The following is a 12,250-nucleotide window of genomic DNA, read 5'->3' as shown; positions in this document are numbered from 1 at the left end:
AATCTACTAATTATTTTACAAAATCTTACATCTAAAATGTGTGACAAGTAACGTAAACATTCTTTCACAAAAAGAATAGAAATTTAAAAAAAAAACAACAATCTTGTATATGACAAGATAATACAAGCACACATCAAAATAGAATAAAATTATAGAAATTTGTTGGCACTTAAAGCAGAAAAAAAATAAAAATCATCAGCAAAACAGCGAATTAGGTTCGAGGTTAGTTTATTACCTTAGACCTAATTTTTTTCTGAACCTGAGTATGAGAGGCAAGAACTTTGCGCCCGTTTTTTCTATTTTCTTAATTCCTACTTATTTTTACTATAAGTCAAATAGTGTTGACACTTTTCATAAATGGGTCTATTATGGTATAAGAATTTAAGAAAAATAGACATAAACGAAAAACCTTTGCAATTGCATTAATAGTCACAGATTCGAACAATACCTACCTAGTAATAATAAAAATAAATGTAAAAGTTATCGTCCTTAATCGGGATTAAACGACTTTTAATACCCAGTCTTTACCTGCCTGTCCATAAAGTGGTTAGAAATCGAACATTGCCAGGTAGCGTTTATACACTGTGAATAAAAAGGTTTGAACGGGCTTAACTGGGATGAAATTCCAAACATCAATTATTCCATGGATTCCTGTTATTGTCCAACGAAGCATTACCATATTGGTAATATACGAGTTTCATATTTTAGCAGCGTGAAGTATCTAGTTCATGTAAGTAATGTGTTTACTTTTAAGACTGACAGATATAAATGCGATGTTATTAATTTATTTACGTCGAGGCAGAATACGAAGTTTCATCCGTATCGCCTCGACGTTTCCTTGTGGGTTCCAATCAAGCGCCTGCTTGGGAACATGATTGGCATCCATTTGGAGTGTATGGCCTATCCGATTTTATACATAATACATACATACATAATTTAAATAAATTATGTATTATGTATAAAGAATGATACATTTGATATCTAGTGTTCAAATGCTTATTATTTTCCCATTTATTTGACTGGATCTACATACGTATAACGTATAACGTATACGTAACTTGATGTTCAGTCACAGTAGCGTACAAAAATCGTTAATTTTGTAAATACAAAATCAAGGGGCTTGTACTATGTTACGAGGGGAAAGCCAACCACACCCCAAGTTCATAAAGAAATGTGTAAACATTGTAACAATGTCGACGAAAAGAATGAGTGACTCACAGGATTAAGGTCATATTAATACAAAGATAACATTCTGTTCATGATTCACATTTTCATTGAATTATGAGCTTCAAATGTGTTTTTTATTCGCAATGATGTTTCATATTATTTATCACAAACTATATCATAAACAGATCAGCGTGCGACTCTAATCCCCTGTGGTGCTTCAATGAACTTTCTTCCTATGTGCGCATTTAACAATCGCTCGAACGGTGAAGGAATAGATCGTGAGGAAACCGGCTTAGACCCCAAAAATCGACAGCGTGTGCCAGGCTGATCACCTATTTGACTATTGACAGAAATGATTGATGTCTTTTATATCATAAATATTGTGTAAAACTTAATATAAATCTAGACTTATAGAAATAAAAGATAACTTATATTCAACGAATCGGAATTCTTTGGAAAAAAACTTCCTTAGAATTCAATACTTGTAACAATTGATATCGAGTTATTAGAACTTTCCATTGTTATTTTGCCACTCATATTATTTGCGCTTAAATAGCAGATACCGTCATGTTAACTTGTATCATGTAAAACATGTAAACAATGTCATACGTCAGAGCCATTGTTTCTCGAATAAGTTCACGATGCGTTGACTGGACACAGATAAAACAGTAGGACGTAAAATAATAATCGTTACTCGAGTATTAATTGAGATTATATCTTGATCTTATTATTATTAATTAAGTCATGTGGAACATGGTGTAATGGTTGTAGCTCTTTACAAACGTTGTGTAAAACAAAAGGCGGAGAGTTTATTCCCAGTTCTTCTCTTCCATTCTACGTTTTGAGAACTGGCAGCTAATGTAAAATTAGACGCAATTAATATGTATTTCTTTTTTAACGTTCATAAGTCTACATTGTGTTACCTATATGAATAAATGATTTTGACTTTGATCAAAACTTACAGCGCAAATAATAACCCATTACTACGATACAATTAAAACTTGTCTGACTATCATTCGGGTATCGAAGAGTCGTGCTTATTCCACACCCAAACTTTAGTCCAAAATTTTGGTGCTTGTACCATGGTTTGTATGTAAATTATTTGCACATACATTAAGAGAGGGCGTGTCAATCATTGAACTGTCAAAACCAGAGTATCATTTAAATGTGATATTTCAGTCGTTCATTGACCTGTCTACTTGCGTTTTTGATAACACTGTGCCGACGGTAGACAATCGCAAAATCGATCGGTGGTCGGGTGTCATTATTAACCCCCTCACGTATTCGTAAACAATTACACTTATTTGCGAGTAACACGCAGATACAATCGACGTGAATCATTAGCCTACTATTATTATAAGGGCATGTGTTTAAATGCACTTTATATGTAAAGTACTGCATACGCAGCATGTAATAGGAAAATCGATTGACTTATGTTTGTTTAACCACATACATATGTAGATAGACCGACTGGTCTCCTACCGGTATTCTTATATATACAATCTATTACTTCTTCTTAGCATTTCAATTGTAATTTTTGTTTGAATCGGCCAATTAGTTTTTGAGTTTATTCACTACAAATCTACTGTTATAAAAAGGATTCTCAAACTTTATAAATACGTATTTAAGTAGATACAAGTGTTCGAACTTGCTTTAAAATAACACTGAAGGTTAAAGTTCTTCATATATTGCATAGTATAGGAGTTCCACATATGTATTTTTATGTATTTTGCAACGCAAGACATCTGGTCTTAATATTATGACTGCTTAAACCATCGTTATCTTAATAGCGCATTTCGTAAAACTTTTATGTTCCAAATGAAATAGTTTTGTTGTACCGTTTTAGTTTTTTATAACGGGAAATGAATAGAATTGGCTTTTATATGTTTGTAGACAAAGAATAGAGTAATTGTAGGCTTCATTCTATAATTTGTCTGTCTTAGTATCGATTATGTGTGTATTTGAAATCCAATAGACAACTGTATGCGCCATTGATAACTTTTCAGTATAGGCAAGTAAATGTCATCAATTTTTCAGCAAGATTTCAAACTCAAACTGAAAATATCTTTTTTTAGGTAAACAAGTACACTTATGAACGTCAAAAAGAAGTTAAATTAATTGTAAATTTACTACCAGTTCCCAAGTCAAAGGCGTAGAGCGGGTAAGAAGAACTGGCAAGAAACTTTCCGCCAGTCTTTTTAATCGCCAAGTATTGAGTCATACAAATTGTTTGAACTGGAGCAAATCAATCCCAAGGATCAGGATCAGGTTATACGCTATGTCCGTTATCAGGCATATACTTGGTATATAGGCTTGATAAGCACAGGCAATAAACAGTTTCAAGGTTTCAGTGGAATATTACAAATGATGACACGTACGAGTGTATGACTACTGCAAAGTTCTCGCCTTCAAGTGCATGGACGTGAGACGATTTTAATTAACCCAATTATTAATTCAAATATTTAGCACGCATCTATGGAAGTTGACATATACATCCTTTATACAACTCGTGCACACAAATGAAATGGCTACCGCATTCCAAGCATTCAATTAGACGCTTGTGATAACGGATCCATAACTTCACTGTGATAAATTAAAATAACTGGACACCATCTGTTGCGTCTTGCGAAAACCTTTACATTGAAATCGAATCCTTTGTAAGATGAGCGAGATAATTAAATTATGTTTAATTAACTCTCAGTCAATCTACAACTTGAAATTAATTTCGTTGGTTAAGGGGAAATAATTAGTGTGTCCCAAATAAAGCGGAATACAAAGATTTAGGTATAATTATAATTTTGATTAAGTCTTTTTTTACGAATAAATATATAAATCGGTAGCGCAACCTCATTAAGTATTGGCCTCCGATTTCTGAATCTGTTTCATGATCATTTTTTAAATCTATAACAGGCAAGTAGGTGATCAGCCTCTTGTGCCTGACACACGCCGTCGACTTTTTGGGTCTAAGACATGTCAGTTTCCTCACGGTGTTTTCCTTCACCGTTCGGGCAAATGATAAATGCGCACATAGAAAAAAAGTCCATTGGTGCACAGCCGGGGATCGAATCTGCGACCTCAGGTATGAGAGTCGCACGCTGAAGCCACTAGGCCAACACTGCTCCCAATAAAACGCTTACGAATAAAAGCGCTTAAAGTCTTAGTGACTGAACCTACTATTTTCTCATTACGAGCCGTTTTGTATGTATATTTTTGCTGGTGGTTTATACGTTTAGCGAGAGCAGAAGTCGATTACCGGAGATTAATAAAAAAATGATTCCCGTGTTGCGGTCAACGCATTCGTTGCTTGTGCATTGAGTCGTAGATTAAGTAAAAGCAACGCAAAATACCTTCTAACTTCTAACCCTCTAAATCTTGTTACAGTGGCCTGAACTTCCAAGACCTGATTGTGCGACAGGGTGCCATCGACTCTCCGCCAAAAACCCCATTCATCCTTGGTTTTGAATGTGCTGGAGAAGTCGAGCAGGTTGGCGAAGGCGTCACCAACTTCAAGGTAAAAAGTTTAAAAGATGAGCTTAGCATTAATATAGATAGGTTATTAGTAGTAGTAGTGTTTTGTTTAAGAACTGGTATCACGTTCAGCATAGATTGAGTTTTTCCTTACTTAAAATCACCCGAACAAGTAAGCGGTGATAGATTAAATTTGTCTCAATCATAATCATTTCACACTCACTCACACAAACACATACATGCACCCATACAAGTATATTTCTGTAGGAATCTAGTTGACTGTTTTGATTAGTTTTTTTTAGAAACTTTAAATTTTGTTGCCTACTTATATATGTACTTTTTTTTGTTATGACTCAGTATGAGTTTGCTGTGGAATGGAAACCGAGTTATCAGGTTCTTACCTAGCCTGGAAACCAGTCCCCCAATACCTTCTTAACTGTAATCGTAATTACTACTGGTATTACAATTGATTATTTTCCTTCAATCATTAATCATTTCTGTCACACAAAACGCACCAATGTGCTGCACAGATAGAAAGAGACAACCTGAGGGTTGAGAGTCCCACGTTTGACCACTGAACAAAGCGACAACCTATACTTATCTCAGACATCATAATTTTTTTCGTGGGTCCATTACCAGGTCATATTCAAATCACGTTTTTTGGTCTCAGCCGTTAACAATGAACAATGGGTCGGTTTTTGTACCTAAACCGACTTAGTTCCACTAAATTGTCTAGTTTCTAGAAGGAATAATAATAATTAAGCTGTGGTTGAAATAAACTAGTTATAAGTAACAGATCTTGTTAATTTGAGTGACTCAAAGCAATTTATAGTAATAACAGGTTTCTCAGTTTCTAATTAACTAATATTAGATTTTCCAATAATTTGTTACCAATTAACCTTGTTGAAAGGAAGCAATTTCTATTTGAGGCTGAAAGATATACTAATTACCTTATAAAAACATAATACGTCGGAATAAATTAGGTTCAATTAACATTAATAAGGTTTAAAATACATTTAAATTTGGTACTTTGGAGGTTAATTAAATATAGTTTTATGGTTAACGCTTACGATATTTAACTGTAAAACTTGAAACATAGCCTCGTACCCTAACTTATTTTAAGGCTATTCATGCGCATGCGCTAATGCCCGTGACGTATAAACAGCAGCCTTCCGATTCTGTAACTCACTTTTCGAACTCTCAGAGCGGTTTTCGCAGCGGTGGTCGCCCTCAAATCAGTCGTGAAGCAGTCATTTAAGCGCTGTGTAAGTTCGAAAAGTGAGTTACAGAATCGCAGGGCAGGTCATTTATGGCGTCAACCTGTAGCCACAGAAAACGGATCTAACTTACTTAAACATCAAACAGATGCCGAAACTTGATTTGTTTCGGAATTTAGGCAAATTTTGTTAGATACTATGATTTATTTATTTTTGAAATATAAATTTGTTAAATCAGTACACATATCCTCGTTATGTAGGTTGGTGACCAAGTAGTCGCTCTTCCGGAGTACCGTGCCTGGGCAGAGCTGGTGGCTGTACCAGCACAGTATGTGTACGCTCTGCCCTCGGGCATGTCGGCCTTGGACGCCGTGGCCATCACAACCAACTACGTGGTGGCTTATCTGCTCCTCTTCGAGATGGCCAACTTGACGCCTGGCAAGAGTCTTCTTGTCCACTCCGCTGGTGGTGGCGTGGTGAGTATTTTAATATTGTCGTGGTATATCTATAGGTATTGAAGTAAAATGTTCTCTCTACTTCGCAACCAATATTTCTTAAGGATAAAAGAAAAAACTTGTTATAAACGTTTAATAAAGATAATTAGGTCCAATTCCAATTTACGAAATTCTGTAGAGAAACAGGTATATTCTTACATAATGTTTAATGATTAAATAACTTTATTTCTCATTACAAAAAGCATGTATTTTATTTAAATGAGAAACTTAATATGAATATACGAACGAGATGCACGTCGCCATCAGCCGTCCCAATTTTAGTCTTTTAGGCTCATTCTGATATATCTTTAATGCCCATTTGAATTGGTTAAATGCGCTAATATTACGAATTTTAGACGGTAATTGATTAAATAATTGCACACCCTCATACTTAATTGACTTCTTCAAATAATTTGTACGCGTTTTTTACATAGGGAACAATTCAGTATCATAATAATCTGCTCAGTAGTTTTTGAGACATGGTACGCACAATTACCCATGCATAATATATAGACTATTGTTTTTCTCTTATAACTTTACTTTATCTATTCCAATAAAGATAAAGAGCATAATTACTGGATATATTACGTTTTAATATTCAGTGAGGCCTTCATTTCGAAGCCCTTTAATGTCTAAATATCTGTTGTATGCATCAATGGGTCCTTTGTGTTTTAATCGTGTTATGAAAGATGAATCAATCTAAGCTTCATACTTCATTAAACGCATGATATACGCGTCGGAACAGAGGCTTACTTGTAGTGTTTAAATAGTGAATCACTGTAGTATTAATTTACACCAATATTTTGAAACTTACGCAAGAAACGATGAAGAAATATAAAAACAATTCAAACATTGAGTAAGTAAATAATATAAAAGTCGTTTTCTCAAAAGTTTGATTCAATGGTGATGAAATACTGAATATGATAATCAATTAACATTTCCTATTTTTTTCCAAGTGAAAGTCTGGCTTCCTATAATTTGAAGCTTTTATTTGAATTTCTTATTATCGCGATCATTATCTAGTTATAAATAAGTTTAATCAGAGAACTGTGGCTCTTCTAAACGGCTGGACCGATGAATTTTTTTGCGAGTTTTTGCGAATCATATTCTAAATACGATTTCTTAAAACTATGAAAACCAATGTTTATAATGTTTTCAATGTAAAAAATGACAGCAAAATTAATGAGATTATCACCTCCCAAGTTTTGATTTTTTATTGGATTTGGATTTTTTATAATAAAAAAAAAAACAATTGCGTGAAGGATTAATTATTTATTTATTTGACGTCATAAAGTAAGAACTAGTTCAAATAACAGTGTCGTTATTTCAATAAAAACACGTTTAACGATTGAGACTATTGAAAATCGCCAAAGGTTTTTGCAACAACTTAGATACGTGTAATATATTACTTCCTGTTGAATTACATTATTTTTTCAAATATAAAATAAACAAGTATATTTCTATAAATATAAATTATTAAATCGTTGAACCCAATTGTCTACAATGTATGTGTGTATGTATTGTGTTTCTCGGGCTAACAATAATTGTGTTATATTGCCAATTACCTAGCCTACTTTCCTAGGAAACCGGCGCTCTTATATGTATTATTTCCACAAATATTGGTTCTAACCACTGATGTTATTAACGGAGAAAAGAAAACAAAATGCAGTTGCTATAGGAATACTGACCCTTTAATATAATATACATATATTATGTACAAGGGAGTGTTATGTACATAAGAATATTCGAAAAACCAAGATAAGGTTACGCATAAATGATTCACAAAAACCTTCACATATATAGAAGCTCCTAGTAACCCATTTTACATAATATATTTAAAATTAACTCTCGCATGTACTTCGTATACCAGAGTCGAGTATAAACAAATGTTTCTATAAAAATAAACTCGTAACATTGACCCTGAACGGTGAATGTTTGCGCTAACAGGTGAACTATATAAAGCAATGTGGGAACTTGGACCTACCGACATGTTCAAGCGAACGAAAGTTATTCTTTAGTGTTTATATGTATTCTACATTAATACAACTATTTAGGTAATTAATTACATAGGTTTTTCATTGTCAGTGTGGTGAACTGTCAAAAGGTCTATTATTTGTTAGTGCCTATAGTAGTTATTTAATTTCTTGTATTTTTTATTATGTAATTTTGTTTTTACTAATTAATTTCTTGTTTATTTTTTTTGTTTCGTCTGTAAATTTTATAAACTTATTGCGCACTATTGTCAATTTAGGTTCGCCTGTTGGGGCAGGAGTGTTTTTATAAATAAATAAAATACTTTTCTTTCAAGGTGATTCATAAGAAAAAATATTTAATTGCTTTTATTTGACAGACACTTATACACTGTTTCTGTTTGTTAGTTTGACAGTTACTTTAGTTATATTTCTATGATCTGTAGTATTTTTGATAAAAGTGTCGCTATACCGGCCGGTATACGATTTGACATAAGCGTTTACTACCAAGATGTTCAGAAGTTCCTCTTAGAGATGTTCTGAAGGGATAAAGTGTGTAAACATAACTGTTAATTTAAACTGTATTTTTTTTATATAATTATGTCAATGTCTCTTACAAACCGAAAAAATGTTTCGCTGAAAACCGAACCATTCAATCCTGTATTATACCAAGTTATTGTACCAAGCCACGAGGCTAATTAAGCGAAGTGCACAATCAATTAACAGTCTAATGCTCTGGATTAGGTGAGAAATATTTGTGTGGAATGCTCTTCCGTCAATTACATCATTCATTATCCTCAAAGTCAATGAACTGTTGGTAATTCGAGACGATTGCCCCAAGCGTGTATGGGTGGGGTCCAATTATACGGGTTTTGAAAATATTCAGTCAAGGGCGAAATAACTATTATTACTGTTCTATGTTAGATCACCACTCGACTATATTTATGTATCTACTTAGACACGAAAAGCTTTGATGTAATTTATGCTTTCGAGTGTAATATTAGATGAGAAAGGCATGAGTAACATGATTTAAAGTCTATTTTAACACGACGTGCTGAGCTTTGCAAAACTTTCAGGCCTCTTTATATGTAAGAAGTTTAAAAAACGCTATATATATTATTCTTAATATTACGACACACTTGATGATTTAGCCCCATGCTAAGTTAATCCAGAAAAATAAAAACTTTGTTATGAAAGCATTAGCATTTATTTCTGGGCCTGGGCCTCGATATTAAATTTTATGATTTTCTGGGGCCCACTCTAGATATTGGTGTCGAGTTGTCACATACGGTTAACCCTTAAAAATTATAGACAGTAATGTGTACCGATATGTATTGATTCTTGATATCATCGTGTACTCTTTCTTCAACAGGGTCAAGCTGTAGCTCAACTGGCCAAGACCGTTGAAGATGTTACCGTATTTGGAGTTTGCTCAAAGAGCAAGCACGAAGCCCTCAAAGCGAACAACAACAACATCGATCATTTACTTGAGAGAGGCAGCGACTACACCAGCGAAGTCAGGAAGTAAGTAGCTGTAGCTGGCAGAGAGTTTCTTGCCAGTTCTTCTCGCCTGCTTTCTGCATCCAATAGCGTCATCAGCTCGCTGACACTATTGGAAGTTACAGAAGGGTTTTTAATGTAAATTTAGACCTTTAATTTTTTAAATATTGATTTTATAAGTTTGAATAGTTACCAATATGAATAGATAAATGTTTATTTGATTTGTAATTTAAATGAGTTGATTATACTATTGATATAAGTTTATTGAGGAGGCCGTGAACCCGTGATGGGGTTTCGATGGCACTGAAGGATGGCGAGTAACGAGAGAAAAATGTATATATAACAAATTTAAACTATGTATTGTATATTGGAAATAAACGGGCTTTATTATTAATAATATAACTTTACTGTGCGATGAGAATTTAATACGATCCGTTTTGTTGTAACACTTAAAAACTTATTAAACTTATAACCTGATTAAGGTCCGAGTAATTTAAAAAAATCATAATATCACAAGTGTATAATTTTGTTTTGATGAGATGTAGATAAAAAATAATTATTGCACTTGTTGTTTTGTTTTGGCATCAAAAAATATTGGCCAGGCATTTTAATCTCTTTGTGATTCATATTTCATACCGCGTCTAATTTCAAAATTGTAATGCGAACCAAATGAAGGGAGCTGAAATCACCGCTAAAAATAACCCCCGGCCCTTGCCACCTTAGTGCATATTTCTGAAATCTTTACAACTATAAATATTGACTTCTCTGTCATGTGTTCATGTTAATTAAGAGAGCGTGAAATTCTCAGTTCTCACGTTATACTTTCGATTTCAAGACGCCCTCGATATTATTGTCTGTTCCCCTCGCGTAACGCGTCGCCTATTTCATTTATTTCGTATTTTCTAACCCTATACCAGCATTGTTTACATAACACCGAGCGCTCTTTGTTTTCAATAATTAATAACGGCGTGTAAGCCAAATATTTAATGCACGTTCCCATAAATTCCAAAGGCAAATAAACCAATTGTTCTACATCCCATGCTTTCTTAATTGGACGTTATTAGTGTTACATATTTCTGTCCCACCCATATCGTCTCGTGAGCGACCAATTTAGTTAGATCCCTAATGATCATCATCTCTAAACAAGTTATTATCCGAGGGGAACGTCTCATAGTAAAGTCAAGGTCCAAATACGTCTGGTACTGAATTAATTGTAGCAGATATAACTCGTTCCTTAGGGCAGCTGCTTTGTAACAGCCGCGCGGCATTTAATTCTTGTAAATAGATAAACATATTTTTATATCTGGATCTTTATAAACAATCCAAACATAAACAAACGTTTTCAATACTTAGATATGTTGGACGTGGTTTGGGAACTTAATCGGTGCAATTATAACGATAAGTCTCACTGATTGAATTTGAAATTGTCTTAAGGAATTTTAAACACGTGTTGACGCGATAAATGGCCTTGGTTCTTAATAAAGATATCTATTAAGTGTCAGTGTATTGTATATTATATTGTTTTGTTTTAATCCTAGGATTTGCCCTGATGGTGTGGATATTGTTTTGGACTGCCTTTGCGGTGAAGAGTGCAACCGTGGTTACTCGCTTCTCAAGTCCATGGGACGGTATATCTTATACGGTGAGTAGTTGAATACTTTCTGCCAGTGGTGTAACAATAGGGTGGCAGGGCTAGAGATATTATGTTCTATGGATGAATGTGAAGTCTCCAATAAGCATTGGGCTAGCGTGGGGACTACAGACCATTCCTTCTCGCCTAAGAGAGGAGGCCTATGGCCATTAGTGGGACATATACAACGTGTAATTGAGTACGCTGAAAATCTCGAAGTTTATTAAAATTAAACTGAGTACAACGTGACCATTACTGATAGGGCCCCATCAAAAGAATTTGCCATGGGCCCTAGATGGTACAGTTACGCCACTGCTTTCTGCTATTTTTGTATAATGATAAAAGATATATGAAATCAAAATTGATGGTTAATGTTATATGGGAGTTCCTAATTACAATAGACGAAGTTATAGGTAAACGATCCTTTTTTGTAAGAAAAAGTCATTCCCAATAGTCCTGACATAAAAATGCCCAATCCTTTTGAAGCGCAGAGCCTGGGATCTACTTCGTATTTCACTTTCTGAAACCCGGTTTCTAGTCGTAACTTAGCAGTAACCATCTAAACTATCAAACCTGTAATAATTTATAGATAATTAAAGAATTTTGATCCAAAGCGTTGTACTTAAAAATCTTAAACATGAAGTTTAAAGTATTTTATCAATTGTGTAATAAGTTTAATCTTAGGCCCAGTACTAATATAAATAAGGTATAAAATGTCCCTTTATCGCAGGCTCATCTAACATCGTGACCGGCGAAACCAAGAGTTTCTTCAGTGCTGCGCGTGCGGTGAGTGGCTAATTTAAT

At 34.1% G+C, this 12,250-nt stretch overlaps 1 protein-coding gene across 2 annotated transcripts in view; it reads left to right on the top strand.

Annotated features, from left to right (window-relative positions):
- The window catches only part of LOC125063040 (synaptic vesicle membrane protein VAT-1 homolog-like), a 38,369-nt gene that overhangs the window by 18,415 nt on the left and 7,704 nt on the right, over positions 1-12,250 (top strand). For both annotated transcript variants that reach the window (XM_047669256.1, XM_047669255.1), the window contains exons 2-6: positions 4,549-4,678; positions 6,113-6,328; positions 9,689-9,840; positions 11,355-11,458; positions 12,177-12,232. In XM_047669256.1, coding sequence (XP_047525212.1) covers positions 4,549-4,678; positions 6,113-6,328; positions 9,689-9,840; positions 11,355-11,458; positions 12,177-12,232 — 658 coding nt within the window. The remainder of the gene's footprint in view (positions 1-4,548; positions 4,679-6,112; positions 6,329-9,688; positions 9,841-11,354; positions 11,459-12,176; positions 12,233-12,250) is intronic.

Source organism: Pieris napi, chromosome 2, assembly GCF_905475465.1.
Source record: "Pieris napi chromosome 2, ilPieNapi1.2, whole genome shotgun sequence".
Lineage (NCBI taxonomy): Eukaryota > Metazoa > Arthropoda > Insecta > Lepidoptera > Pieridae > Pieris > Pieris napi.
Note: the sequence above shows the minus strand (reverse complement) of the source record. Positions and strands in the feature narration are given on the sequence as shown.